This window comes from Dendrobates tinctorius, unplaced genomic scaffold (assembly GCF_039654945.1).
Source record: "Dendrobates tinctorius isolate UK_male_01 unplaced genomic scaffold, ASM3965494v1 ptg000007l, whole genome shotgun sequence".
Classification (NCBI taxonomy): domain Eukaryota; kingdom Metazoa; phylum Chordata; class Amphibia; order Anura; family Dendrobatidae; genus Dendrobates; species Dendrobates tinctorius.
In genome coordinates this window covers 42,082,121-42,098,284 of record NW_027361675.1, presented here as the reverse complement: position 1 = coordinate 42,098,284, position 16,164 = coordinate 42,082,121, and the positions used below count along the sequence as shown (strand labels likewise).

At 42.6% G+C, this 16,164-nt stretch overlaps 1 protein-coding gene across 2 annotated transcripts in view; it reads right to left on the bottom strand.

Moving 5' to 3' along the window:
* Positions 1–16,164, bottom strand: part of SRRM3 (serine/arginine repetitive matrix 3) — a 713,909-nt gene that overhangs the window by 132,817 nt on the left and 564,928 nt on the right. For both annotated transcript variants that reach the window (XM_073573890.1, XM_073573882.1), the window contains exon 9: positions 15,729–15,764. In XM_073573890.1, coding sequence (XP_073429991.1) covers positions 15,729–15,764 — 36 coding nt within the window. The remainder of the gene's footprint in view (positions 1–15,728; positions 15,765–16,164) is intronic.

The following is a 16,164-nucleotide window of genomic DNA, read 5'->3' as shown; positions in this document are numbered from 1 at the left end:
GCAACTAACAGAATGGTTTTTAACAGGGAAAAATGCAAAGTACTACATCTGGGCAATAAAAATGAAAAAAGCATATACAGAATGGGAGGAATAGGGCTAAGCAACAGCACATGTGAAAAAGACTTGGGTATACTAATAGATCACAGACTGAATATGAGTCAACAGTGTGACGCAGCAGCAAAAAAGGCAAATGCAATTCTAGGATGTATTAACAGAAGCATACAGTCTAGATCACGTGAAGTCATTATTTCCCTCTACTCCTCTTTGGTCAGACCTCATCTGGACTATTGTGTCCAGTTTTGGGCACCACATTTTAAAAAAGACATCAACAAACTGGAGCAAGTTCAGAAAAGAGCGACCAGAATGGTGACCGTTCTGCAAACCCTGTCTTATGAGGAAAGGTTGCAGGATTTGGGAATGTTTAGCTTGCAGAAGAGAAGACTGAGAGGAGACTTATTAGCTGTCTACAAATATCTAAAGGGCTGTCACATTGCAGAAGGATCATCTTTATTCTCATTTGCACAAGGAAAAACTAGAAGCAATGGGATGAAACTGAAAGGGAGGAGACACAGATTAGATATTAGAAAAAACTTTTTGACAGTTAGAGTGATCAATGAGTGGAACAGGCTGCCACGAGAAGTGGTGAGTTCTCCTTCAATGGAAGTCTTCAAACAGAGGCTGGACAGACATCTGACTGGGATGATTTAGCGAATCCTGCTTTGAGCAGGGGGTTGGACCAGATGGCACAGGAGGTCCCTTCCAACGCTACGATTCTATGATTCTATATACAGCCCGGCCGCACACAGTATACAGTCCAGCCCCGCATGGTATATACAGCCCAGCCACACATGGTATATACGGCCCAGCCACACATGATGTATACAGCCCAGCCCCACATGGTATATACAGCCCAACCGCACATGCTATATACAGCCCAGCCGCACACAGTATACAGCCCAGCCCCACATGGTATATACAGCCCAGCCGCACATAGCTTCCCCCCCTGAGAGTGGCCCCACAGTCCAGCACACACATCGATATATTAAAACAAAATAAAATAAAAAAAACCCACTCCTCACGTTCTCCTGGTGCCTGCGCTGCTCCCGGCTCCTGCTCTGCCTTACACACAGTGAGAGCGCGATGACATCATCGTGCACACGCTGTGTCAGAAGCGTCAGCTGATGCTCTCTCCTCCATCACTGTGGCGGCGGGGGGGAGACGGCCCTGGAGGCAAGCGGTGGCGGGGGAGTCGGCGCCGGGGGCAGGCGGGCCCCCCTGTCTCACGGGGGCCCCATAGTGCCGGCATGATGTGCCAATAGCTGGGGCCCCTGGGGGAGCGGGGGCCCTAGGCAGCTACCTGGTCTGCCTGTCCCTAACGCCGGCCTTGTATATATATATATACACAATATATATATGTGTGTGCGTGTATTTTGACGAATATTTCCTTTGAAAACGATGTGTAAATGACAGAGAACTGCTGTATGTAAAAGCTCATATTAAAATCGCATTGCAATCGGATAGCAATCGCAATGCACTCGGATGTAAATCGGATGCTAGGTATGAAATTTGCATTGTACTCGCATGACACTCACATGCGTGACACACGTCACATGTCCGTTTTTTCAGTCCAGATTATGGAATGTTTTTTTTTCACATATGGGTACATACCCTAAAAGAGACTTCCAGCTCATGCATAAAGTGAGCCAGCTGGTCGCAATTGCGATGACGTCAGAAAGAGAAGTGAAGCAGAACGGCCATTTTTTTATTAAATACACATATTTAGTAAAACAAAACATAGATTGTAGTGCTTCTTTAAGGATTTTCTTGTAGACTGATTCTCAATGTGTCCAGCCAAACAGATGATAAGCTACGAGGCAGCTAACTTCATCTTGTCATGATCCCATTCTGCATGTGAGAACATGTGAGATACTCCTAAGAGTGTGAGTTCAGGAGTGTTGGGACATGGAATTTTGGTGAACTCAATAGATAAGGCTAATTGTCCCCAGACATACAATTCAATATGATACTGTTTAGGTTATGGCAGAGAAGAGGTTAATGGGAACATCAATGGTAGTCTATGTAAGACAAAGGAATAAAGGACACATTTCTGAGTCAAGTACCTTGTGTCTGGTGGTTTATTTACCTTCTCAGGCTCCAGCGCTACCAATCACTGGTCCACAACTAGGCTGCGTGTACAGAGATTAATTTATACTGACGGCAAATTTTAAGTTCTGAGATTCCAAGAAGAGATTTCATGTGCAATGTCCCAAATTGATTTAATATATGATTGCCATTTACATAGGCCATGGCTCCAAACATTTGACACCTACTGCAATCAGTCACAAGTAGTGCAAATATATTTTGTCACACAACAGACCTCCCCAGAATAAAGAGACACAGATTAAAGACCAAATAAAAAAAACAAGACTGCATCCCAAAATATAGCCTCAGACCAGACTGATCTAAACAGACCCAAACCAGACCTTTGAATGCAGACACGTTAAATTAAAATAGGTCCCGTAAATAAACAGTCTAAACACCCAAAAAATATTTCCAGACCCGGCCACCTTAAAACAGATGATAGAATGAACACATACATTAGACCTGATACTTGAATAAAAGTGGAAAATTATTTTTTAGAACTTTGTGACTTTTCAATTAAAAGGGATAGTGTATTCCTGGTGTTTGATCTTCGAGTGATCATATCTCAGCGCCAAGGTGTACCCAGGCAGGACAGTCCTAACATCTAGTATTAAAATCTTACCATATGTCAAAAATGACCTCAATGTGAATAATAGATGATCTGGGTACACCTTGGCTCTGGTGGGATGGCTTTTACTATTTCTTTAATCAAAAATGGTGTTTACTAAGTACCCTATGTTATTTATATGCACTGTTGTTTTTTACTTACTTATAGGAGGATATATATTAATTTTTTAAAAATATACACAAATGAATTGGATTGCTCCAAGTTAGGTAGTTTTCACCTTAGGTGTAATCTGAGTGGATGTCTGGACTCCAGAGGACCAGTAAAGAGCGCTGTATATCTTGATGTGAAGTCAGATTGAATGATATTTGCCAGATAAATGTGGGATAATACCACGGCTATTCAGGAGTGCTGGCCTGGCCAGTGACAGACACTCCACGCTCCCCTCTTCCAGAGGCACGCCGGCGTGCAGTGTGCACGATGTGAAGCTGTGGTGTGAGATGAGCCAACAGGACCTTCGTGATGTCACCGGTCACGTGATAGATTACAGGGAGCGCAGTGGACCAATTCCTCTCGGAAAAAACATGGTTTACTTCATCAGGGATGGTCCAATGGAGGAATTGGACCTCACAGTTTAACCCCTTAGGTGCAAGACTGTCCATATTAAAAATCCACTGACTCTCCATGCGTGACATTTGCTTAATATAGTCTCCTTTTCTCCAACTTTTGCGCACAACTTGGAGACCTGTGATTGTCGATCCCATAGAGGATCACCCATGATATTCGCAATAGTGTTTAGAGAAGGGATGTCCTAGGAATTTTTTATTTATATTTCTAAGGTGCTCATTCACCCTTACTCGTAATGGACGCTTTCTGCGTCCTATATATAGTTTATCACAGGGGCATCTTAATGAATAGATAACCCCTGCTGTGTTACATGTAATAAAATCCCAGATTTTAAATATTTCATTTTCGTTGGATATGATAAACTGTTTTTCTGTTTTTAATGTTTTTCTTTTTGGAGGGAGGGTGTGGTTTCTTTGTCTGTGCGTATGTTTAATACCTGGTCAGCCATTTTAGGTGGTCTTGTGTGCACGCACCCAACCCCCAACAAAACAACTAATGTATTTTTTATTTTTTTTGTTTCAGTTTGCACCATAATGAATAATGCAGAGTGTGCAGTCATGGTTGCTGCATTACTTGTTGAGGAACATCGGCGTCAAGAAGAATCTCGGATAAAGGAGAGGCGTTCAAAAAGAAAGCATCGCATGTGGACAAGAGAATGGCTGCAGAAGAGGTCCGAATTGTCTCACATGCAGTTGGTGAAGGAACTTCAGGAAAAAAAATCTGCATGATTTCCACAATTATCTGCAGATGTCTGAGGAATCATTCACATTTTTACTGGACAAAATTACTCCACTCATCGAACGCAAGGATACAGTGATGCGTGCTGCTATCCCAGCTGATGAGAGATTGGCAGCCACGCTACGCTTCCTGGCCACCGGACGCTCCTTGCAAAATTTGCATTTCTCTTCCACCATTTAAAGGCCACTGTTGAGCGTTCTCATTCCGGAAACGTGTAAGGTGATTTTTAGTTTTCTTCTGAGCTACATGAAGTTTCCCACCATGGAGGCGGAATGGAGCAAGATCGGCAACGATTTTGATCAGCTGTGGCAGTTCACAAACTGTGGTGGGGCTTTGGATGGTAAACACAACCCGTATAACTCAACCACCTAACAGCGGATCATATTTCTTCAACTACAAAGGCTAATCAGCATCATACTGATGGCCCTTGTAAACGCCAACTACGAATTCATTTATGTTGACGTTGGAATAAATGGAAGGGTTTCCGATGGTGGGGTTTTGGAGAATACGTTTTTTGGAGAGCGTTTTCTATAACTCAGAACTTCACCTGCCTTCCAACTCAAACACTAGAGGAAACCTGAACTTTGTATTTATTGGCAATGAGGCCTTCCCGCTTCATCCCAATCTTATAAAACCTTTCCCTCAAAAACTCTCACACCGGAACAGAGAATTTATAATTACTGTTAATCAAGGGCACGTCGTGTTGTGGAGAATGCCTTTGGAATAATGGCTAATCACTTTCGCGTTTTGCACACACCCATTAACCTGAAACGTGAGTCTATTGACTCTGTTGTTTTGACCTGTTGTGTGCTTCACAATTTCCTTCGCCGCCGGGATTCAATTTCATACTGTCCTCCTGGCTTTGTGGACTCTGTGAACCAAAGTCACGGAGAAGTTCAGCTAGGTGAATGGCGGGCAAATGAACACGAAATTGCTGGTCTTCGACCTTTGGGACCCGGAAGAAACACCCAGGATGCGAAGACCTGCAATGACAATTACTGTAATTATTTTAATGGTCCCGGTGCTGTTAATTGGCAGCACCAGAACTTATAGTGGACTACTACTGATATAGTTAACAGTACTTTCATTTTTGTACATATTTGGATAATATTATGTGTTTTTTGCTTATGGATAATTATGTTTGTCTTCAGTATTTTTACAGTTTTCTAATGCTTTGGCTAATAAACTTGTTTTTTTTCGATAACAAAACCTTGGTTTCTCATTGTTTCTTTTTGTCAGGAAACTTACTTATTAATATTATAACCATTGGCATAGACTTGGTACTGGAATCTGTGGTACTTTCTGTGTCACCCCAGGCCAAGTGTATAGATTGTGAAGATTAGGGGTCCTAGAAGAGAGCCTTGAGGGACTCCAACAGAGAGAGGGGGTGGGATGAGACGGTAGTGTGGGAGTGGGACGCGCTGAATGTGCTTTGATTCAGGGCTGTCTCAGTGGAGTGATGGGGTTGGAAACCATATTCTACATTGTCAAAGAGCATGTTAGATTAGAGATGGGAGGAAAGTTCAGCGTGGACGTGTTGCTCTTAAACCAACTTAGCCTCAATTGTATACTGATAAATACATATAAACATACATATTCCTATACAAACACATCTACACACATATATAGAAACACCCATATATACACACACCCACATATACACATTCAAACCTTGACATACATGTATGAATACATATATAGCTTATTTTATGACCTCGGAAGATTAATAGAAGCATCAATTTCAGGATGCAATTGCGTCGCAGTAATGAAGGTGAGTTTTTAGTGAACGTATTAGCGTTCTCTAATAGCTGCCGCCCACCAATAACACTGGGCGGAGCTTATGCGTCGTGGGTGTGTTTTAGAACGCTGTTGCGGCCTAGTCAGTGTAGAGAGGCGTTAAAATGGCGGCCAGGCGTCGTGCATCACCGTGGGGGGAGGCAGAGGTGCGTTACCTCATTGAAGAGATGCATGCCCGGGACTATGAATGTGCAGAACAATATGATCACCCGATTCTGCACAAGCAAGCTGTGCTGTGCAGGATAAAGTGTGGCCTGGCAACACGGTTTGGGATTCACCACTCCACCACCCAGATACGCAAAAAATTGGCAGATCTGCGGTACAGATGGCGTGAACGCCTTGCAAGCATACGCTCAGAGAGAGCATCACATCGTGGTGAGTGTTGTTATACCCCTCCCCCTACCCTGGACAATGTAATAATAAATAATTAAAAAAAGGGAATAATGTAAAAAAAAAAAAAACCATAAGAAATAATAAGAAAAAAAATTGAAAAGAATAATGAAAAGCTCCCTAGGAACAGTATATTTTGAAAAAAAAAAATGAAAAACATATTTAGTATTGACCTGTTCGTAGCTTCCGTTCATAGATTATATATGGAGCATTATTTGGGCACATCATACACTGAAGCATCATCCATGGAGCCCACCATATACCGTAGCATTATAAATGGGCCAGATTATATATGGAGCATAATTTGGGCACATCATACACTGGAGCATCATCCATGGAGCCCATCATATACCCTAGCATTATAAATGGGCCAGATTATAGATGGAGCATTATTTGGGCCCATAACACACTGGAGCATCATCCAGGGAGCCCATCATATACCGTGGCATTATAAATGGGCCAGATAATATATGGAGCATTATTTGGGCACATTATACACTGGAGCATCATCCAGGGAGCCCATCATATACCGTAGCATTATAAATGGGCCAGATTATATATGGAGCCTTATTTGGGCCCATCATACACTGAAGCATCATCCATGGAGCCCATCATATACTGTAGCATTATAAATGGGCCAGATTAAATATGGAGCATTATTTGGGCCCATAACACACTGGAGCATCATCCATAGAGCGCATCATATACTGTAGCATTATAAATGGGCCAGATTATATATGGAGCATTATTTGGGACCATACCACACAGGAGCATCATCCATGGAGCCGATCATATACCGTAGCATTATAAATTGGCCAGATTATAGATGAAGCATTATTTGGGCCCATAACACACTGGAGCATCGTCCATGGGGACCATCATATACTGTAGCATTACAAATGGGCCAGATTATATATGGAGCATTATTTGGGCCCATCATACACTGGAGCATAATCCATGGAGCCCATCATATACTGTAGCATTATAAATGGGCCAGATTAAATATGGAGCATTGTCATGAATGAGTCACCGTAGGAGGCAAAAACAGAAATACTAGCTAAGTCCAGAAAACCAGAGAAGTTGGCAGCTATCGGATTGCAGACCCCTGAACCTAACAACAACTAGCAGTAGCCGTGGGGGGTTACTACGGTGCCCTAGACCCCTCGATCACAGCCGGAGAACTAAATAGCCTAAAGACAGAAAGGGAAATCTAAACTGCCCCAGAGCAGACCCCAAAGCAATAGGCAGCCCCCAACATATAATGACGGTGAAGCAAGAAGAAAAAACACTCACACAAATAGAAAGATAGGCTGAGCAAATGGTGGGGCCCAAGCTAACTAAATAGAACAGGATAGAAAAGCTGCTGTCTGCAATCCGCCAAAACCCTCTCAAAACAAGAGCCAACAGACTGATAGGGAAAAAAGCCCTGAAGACGCTAGGCTTCAAAAGACTATATCAGTACTCAGGTATTTTCTGAAGACAGAGCAAAAAGGAATTCAGCTCACCCCAGCAGGGAATGGCAGAAATCCAGAAAAACAAGGCAAAACAAAACCAAAACACAAATGCAAAAAGCAGAGCAGAAAACTTAGCTTTTGAGGAGCAGGAATCAGAATGGTCTCCTAGAATCCCTCAGAGAAATCACCCGCAAGGCAGAAGGGCGTCGGCTGCCTTATATCCAGTCAGCAATTCCAGTCACCCAGTCATCATCATTCTGCTCAGGTGCTTGGTAATCAGCCTCACTACCTTCCTTCACCAGAAGAGGGAGTTCATCAGACCTCAATGGTGAAGGGGAAAATGAACTCACAACAGAGCATTATTTGGGCACATCATACACTGGAGCATCATCCAGGGAGTCCATCATATACCGTAGCATTATAAATGGGCCAGATTATATATGGAGCATTATTTGGGCACATCATACACTGAAGCATCATTCATGGAGCCCATCATATACTGTAGCATTATAAATGGGCCAGACTATATATGGAGCATTATTTGGGCACATCATACACTGAAGCATGATCCATGGAGCTCATCATATACTGTAGCATTATAAATGGGCAAGATTATAAATGGAGCATTATTTGGGCCATAACACACTGGAGCATCGTCCAGGGAGCCCATCATATACCGTAGCATTATAAATGGGCCAGATTATATATGGAGAATTATTTGGGCACATCATACACTGAAGCATCATCCATGGAGCCCATTATATACCGTAGCATTATAAATGAGCCAGATTATATATAGAGCATTATGTGGGCACATCATACACTGAAGCATCATCCAGGGAGCCCATCATATACCGTAGCATTATAAATGGGCCAGATTATAGATGGAGCATTATATGGGCACATCATAAACTGGAGCATCGTCCATAGAGACCATAATATACTGTAGCATTATAAATGGGCAAGATTATATATGGAGCATAATACTGTATGGAGTAATATACTGTCCTTTTTTAGAGCTATTGTAGAATTTAAAATAGATATCAGTCAAGTCATGTAATTAAAATTTAGATTAATCTTAACGGGGTATTCTTTCCACCTGCACCTGCAGACCTGGAACCACAGGAGGAGGAGTCAGATGATGAACCCGAGCAACAGCAGGATTCAAATTCTGACCACCAGCACGAGGATGCAAGAGGATCGGGGTGGTCCGTCAGCCCATCCCCACCCGAATTGATGGCAGGCGCATCCAGTGTTGATAATCAGGAAGCACAAAACCGTAAGTGTGAAATAACAAACATGTACCTGTTAATTTAATCCTTGGATTGAATTAAAGATTTAACTATCCCTTTCCTTTAAAGAAACACCTACTAATCAAGACCTTGTGGCTTCACTGGGGAGAGCAATTGAAGCATTGCAACAACACAGAACCCTCCTGCTCCGCTCCTTGGCTGCCCAAGAACAGGGCAGCAGCCACTAATTTTTTTTTTGCTGGTTTGTTTTTCCTTTGTTTTTTGTTGACATGTCTGGGCACTGTTCAGCCCTGTTATTAAAAAAAAAAAAGTTCTACTTAATATCCGCTGTTGTGTAGTGGTTTTTTTTTTGGGGGGTGAGGTCTCAGGAGGTGGAGGAGTCATGGGTCACATGATCAGGGGCGTCCGTGTAAAAAAATTTTTTAAGTGCGGCCCATTTACTCTGACGTGTTTGTAAAACCCTGATCTAGCCCATCCATTACATCAACTCACATCCATAACATCTACGCATAAATATTGATGCACCAAGCCCATTACCCCCCAAGTTGCCCTCAGATGCTCAATTCATCAAAGCCTAATGCAAGTTATAAGACAAAAACAATTTTTATTACAAAAAAAAAACAAATATTTCAACCAAAACAAAAGTTAATAAAATGTGGAATGTACAATTATTTTACAATATTACAAAACAAATTTAAAAAAATAGTAAGACGGCGCTACAATTCCTGGTACTGGATCTCATCATTCGAATAACCATGCCTGGGCGGAGAAGACATTTGTGGCAAAAAAGATTGGGGAAAAGTGGGAAACTGTGGGGGGGACCCGGTTTTGAGGAGGACCAAACCTCCGCACAGGCGTGCTCCGAAGTGGCTCCGGCATTTGTGTCCATGACTGTTCAGAAGGGTCACGGTCGAGCACACTTCGTACAGTTGAAGACTCATCCAGTTGTCCTTCTTCGGCTTTACTCAACGTTTCAAAGATCACCCTTTCGGCGTATTTCCTTTGTCGATCATCCAACTTTCCCAGTCTATCCACCGCAAAGTTTGCAAAGGTGTCCATGATGGTCTTGGCCTTATTAGCCAAAATTTGATTAGCCAAAAGTAGGAGGTTGGGGGATGGCTGCACGGCGTCCTTTCTTTTTCGTGAAAGCGGTTGACGACGAGGTAGAGTAGAGGGCGCTGGGTCTTTTTCCCTCACAAGGGTCCTCCATACTGTTCTCACTACACGTTAGGTCAGCAGTTGTTGGATTTCCAAGTTCTTGCCGATGGGGCTGCAGAAAAAGAAAATAACGGTTAAAGAAAAAAACCCAAAATTATCTATGAACATCATGCAGCACACCACATAATTAGTTGGCATTAGATTTCTCATGACCAGCATGGGTTAATATAAAGGTAATGACAACAGAGTCAAGCAAAAAGAGATTATTAGTGTACTTATTTGAACCGGCAGGGAAAACGTTTTTAAACTGCAGAATTAAACAGGTAAAACCTTTGTTACTTTTTTCAATTCTACGATACGAATGCACATACAAATTTAAATTGCTATATTCTGGAAAGCAAAGAAGGTACTTACATCTTCAACCGGGGAATCTTGATCAATATGGATCGCTGGGTCTTCATCCAAGGTCTGCCGCACCGAAGATACTGTTGGCCGTGGTAGCTCCTGGTCACGGGTAAAGCCAAGTAAGTCATAGTACCACAACGAGGGCACATAAACCTCATCCGTGCTGGCACCAGACTTCCTTGACTTCTCCACTTTGTTTAGCTCCTTTTTATAGACAGTGCGTAGACATTGGATTTTTTTTGCGAACAAGACCTTCATCCACCTTCTTGGCCGGATTATGCTGCTTGAAGAGGGAAATCATCTTCTCGCATGCCTCCCGTTTTTTAATGCGATTACTGTAATTGGCCGACTTAATTTGCCAAAGGCATGTCAGAGACCGATACAGTTCGATGAGTTCACGAATAAACTCCTCTGTATTGTAAGACATCTAAAATAAAGAATAGCATATAGTGAGCATACATGGAAAATGGGAAAAAAACAAATAAGAAACTTTGAAGTACAGTACTGTAGTCGTGAAAACTTGGGTGTGCGCACACAAGTCCACCTAAAATGGCTGCCCATCCACAGATAGAAAAAAAGCCATGCCCTCAAGAGCTAAGAAAGCAGAGAACTTGTAGTGGTTCGATAAAATTTATCAAATGGAAATACATTTGAGACCACAAACGGTACTTTTAGAACCCCCCCAAAAATTAAAAAATTTGGAAGCGCACAACTTTGCGGCATAAAGCGTGTTTTCACGGGTGTGTAAACACAAGGCCACCTAAAATGGCTGCCCATGCAAAAGCATATGGACACAGATGCCACGCCCTCCCTCCCTCAAAAATGATCACTTGTGCTAATTGGAAGTTGTTCTTTAAATTATAGCTCATTTTAGACCCCAAATATACCTACCGTGCACAAAGTATAGTTGTCCCAATAATAAACGTGGAAAAAAAAGGAATTCTGTTTGGAGTCGCAGTCGGAGAACGCTACTACGATCTTGCAGGAACCAAGCTGGCAGAAACAAAGAACGCTACTACGATCTGTAATACGCTGGCAGGAACAAAGAACAGAAGCAGTACGAGGTTGCCTTTTCATGGGGTCAGGCAAAGAACAAAAGCTCCGCCAATCAGAACGCAGTAGTGACCACCAATCGGAGATTAGGGGGTGCGGAAAAGGCAACGCTAATCCACGCCTGGGTGCCTGCAACTTCATAGAGTACCGCCCTCATCATGTACTGCATCGTCAGAACAAAAGTAGTGTGACAGGGTTTCAATGACCGCCGACATCGTTACAAAGGTCGCCATGGGTCGCCATATTGTTGCTGCGTCATTGGGAAGATCGGTCAGTTTGACATCTCAACAGCGATCACACAGCGATGCAACAACGATCCTTATCTTGTTGTATCGCTAGCGGGATCGCTGCAGCATCGTTATGTGTGACGGGGCCCTAAGTATGTGGACAGCCATTTACAAAAAGTAATATTTACACTTCCCTCCCATCTAAAAGACAGTTCACATGTTTTAAATATTTTAAGGGATATTCAATGGCAGGATCATTATATTTTATGCACACTGGATATTACTTCTTTATACACTGTGATCCAAAACAATAAAGGATGTCAAGCAACAAAACATTTTTTAACTGAATCAGATTTATGGCCAGAGCAACAAATTTCCTTCATTATTGAACGTATTAACTTTATTTTAACTCAATCATTTTTATTATGGGACGAACTACTACTTCCAGCGGTGGGGCACCACTATGGGGACCAGGTTCGCGCCCAGCTACGCAAATCTCTATGTGGGTAGATGGAAATCTGAAGCAATCTACCTTGGTGGAGTGCAGGGTGAGAACCTGGTCCTCTGGCGTCGCTTCATCGACGATGTTCTTTTTATTTGGTCTGGGGGTCCAGATACATTGACACAGTTTTTAACAGACATAAATAAAAATCAAAATTTTTAAAATTTTAATGCGGTGATGAGTAGGGTGTCAATAAATTTTGTAGATCTTAATATTTTTATAGACAATGGAACTATCCACACTAAAACATATCATAAACCGACTGACTCTAATAACTATATTTCGCTGAACAGTTGTCATTTACTCACTTGGCTCATCAATGTCCCAAAGAGTCAATTTATACGAGCACATAGAAATTGTTCACGAAAACAAGATTTTCTAGATGAAACAAATACACTAATGGATAAATTTAAGGGGAAAGGATATAGAGAGGATTTCCTTCTGGATGAAAGAGAAAAAATAAATAATATTCCTAGGGATAACTTACTCCAAGATAAACATAACCGTGATTCACAATATGATATGAATGATTATTTCCCAATCATAACCCAGTATAGTGCAAATACTCATATTCTGAGAAAAATTGTAAAAAAATACTGGGGGATATTACGGGAAGATAAGACCATAGGGGATCTATTACCAATGGAGCCAAAATTCATTTATAGAAAGGCAAGAAATTTGGGGAATCTAGTGGCACCAACAGTACCTACAGCCAATCCAAGAAATGTACCCCAATCTGATCCCTTTGGTCAGAGACCCGGCTATTACCCATGCTGCGGTTGCAGGATTTGTAAAACATTAAAAACAGATAAACAGTTTATCATATCCAACGAAAATGAAATATGTAAAATCTGGGATTTCATTACGTGTAATACAGCAGGGGTTATCTATTCATTAAGAGGCCTGTCATGGTCACGTGTGTCAGGACGCAGATGTTTCCGCAAGGCGGACCCATAACACACGTGACCCTGGATACACCGCCTCCAGTGGGGCGAATTTAAATAATAGAACGTGCAGGTGGATACGTCGCCTCCACCTGGCGAATTTAGGTATTACACGTTATAAATACAATAATCAAATAATAAAGGGGGAACCTGGGAAACTTTAACAATGGTGGGCCCTGCGATAGGGAATGGGGACATGGAGACCTCCTAAGCTCCCCTGAGCCAGTGTCCCTGCACTCCTTACATTCCCTAAACAGGCTCCGCACCTGTCGCCGCACGCGTACCTTAACGCCCTTGCTCACCCTGACCCTAAACCCTCACTAGGGAATGGGTCGGTGCGGAGACTAATCCCACCACTGCACTAATAACACACATGAGGAAAGAGACAATACAGGGGAAACACCACTTAGCTTTGCTCTGTTGCGTGCGCTCCTAGCAACAGAGCCCTCCACCTGAGTGCATCTTCTCCTCCACCTGGATCCATCACCATAACAGGATCCTTCACCTTAGTGCAGCCTTGGAGCAGAGTCCAACACCAGTTGCAGCTGCTTAGAACCAGAGTCCCAAGGAAGTGTTCAGCTTCTGCCACGAAGTCAAGCATGCTTGAGTCCAGCTCAACGGCCAAGTCCCACATGGTGAGTGCCACTCTCCATAGTAGCCACTCCACCAGCCCATGCAGACACTTCCCGCTGACACCATCACTGCGACTCCTCCACGCCATGCCAGCCCTTCGTCCAGACACCATAGCTGACACTCTTCCCCCCTGGCTAAGCTGCGCAGGACTCCTCACCAGCTCCATCCTTCCTCCAGGCTCTCCAACTCAAAGTGAACAATCTCACAATATCACAGGCAGTGAGTGAACACCCTGAGCACACCTTTATAGGGTGTCACACCTGATCCATAATTAAGTGCAAAAAACCCTAAAGTGCAATACCACTCACCACCACCGGGGACAGTCAAGACACCTTGGAACTTTCCAAAGTAAAAAAAGTTCACTTTGTGCTTTTAATACCGCCAGATCCAACACTGGATCATGACAAGGCCCCTGTGATAAACTATACATAGGACCCACAAAGCGTCCATTACGAGTAAGGGTGAATGAGCATCTTAGGAATATAAATAAAAAATTCTTAGGACATCCCTTCTCTAAACACTATTGCGAATATCATGGGGGATCCCCTATGGCAACGACAATCACAGGTCTCCAAGTTGTACGCAAAAGTTGGAGAAAAGGAGACTATATTAAGCAAATGTCCCGCATGGAGAGTCAGTGGATTTTTAATATGGACAGTCTTGCACTTAAGGGGTTAAACTATGAGGTCCAATTCCTCTATTGGACCATCCCTGATGCAGGAAACCATGTGTTTTTCCAAAACTAGTCAGAGAGGAATTGGTCCACTGAGCTCCCTGTAATCTGTCACGTGACCGGTGACATCACGAAGGTCCTGTTGGCTCATCTCACACCACAGCTTCACATCATGCACAGTGCACGCTGGCGCGCCGCTGGAAGAGGGGAGCATGGAGTGTCTGTCACTGGCCGGGACAGCACTCCTGAAGAGCCGTGGTATTAACCCACATTTATCTGGCAAATATCATTCAATCTGACTTCACATCAAGATATACAGCGCTCTTTACTGGTCCTCTGGAGTCCAGACATCCACTCAGATTACACCTAAGGTGAAAACTACCTAACTTGGAGCAATCCAATTCATTTGTGTATGTTTTTAGTTCACTAGAAGCTAAAGGGGTTCATTATTAAGTGCAAATTTTAATTATTTATTTATATTTTATTGATCACATTGGTGGTGTGTGTTCCTAATTTGCAGCAAGTGTTCCTCTCTTTTTTCTACAGTTACTAGCGCCACCTACAGTCTATACTAGATATATTAATTTTGTTTCTATCTTAGGTTTTATCTGTTTAATGGTCAGTGTGAACATGCTCCTACAATATTGCAAGTATAGCAACTTATACTGCAGTTCATTTCTTTTGGTTTTGCTTTAGGTTCTTGCACTCAGTGCATGCAGTGCCTCCCTTTCTTTGAGCTGGACATTACGTTTATACAGCTTCCCATTGCTGGGTGTCCATAGTTGCACCCTAATCCTGCTTGGCCCTTATTCACATTGAAGCTACAGTGGGGAAACAAAGTATTTATTCAGCCACCAATTGTGCAAGTTCTCCCACTTAGGCTGGTTTCACACTTGCGTTTTTTTGCGCTGTGTTTTTGCGCAAAAAACGCATGCATTTTTTTCCTATACTTAACATGCGTGCACATAGACATGCGTTTGTACGCGTTTGTATGCGCATGCGTTTTTTTGTAGTGTGCGCCCGAGCGCACAAAATGCATCCTGTTGCATTTCTTGTGCATCCGACCTGGCTCAAAAAAACGCATGCGCACGCAATGCGCACAAAATTCACCCCAAAACACATTACAGTCTATGGGAGCACTGACGTGCGCATGCTAATGTCTCTCACCTGTGTCTTCTCTTCTTTCTTGTCCCTGAATTTGACCTGTAAAACAACATAAAACTGTTTTTAACCCCTTTACCCCAAGGGTGGTTTGCACGTTAATCCCTTCACTACCAATGGTGGTTTGCATGATAACTCCCGGGCCAATTTTGGCAATTCTGACCACTGTCCCTTTATGAGGTAATAACTCTGAAACGCTTCCATGGATCTCGGTGATTCTGACATTGTTTTCTCGTGACATATTGTACTTCATGTTAGTGGTAAAATTTCATTCAAATAACTTGTGTTTATTTGTGAAAAAAATGGACATTTGGCAAAAATTTTGAATATTTCGCAATTTTCCAACTCTGAATTTTTATGCCCTTAAATCACAGAGATACAGCACATAAAAAACTTAATAAGTAACATTTCCCACATGTTTACTTTACATCAGCACAATTTT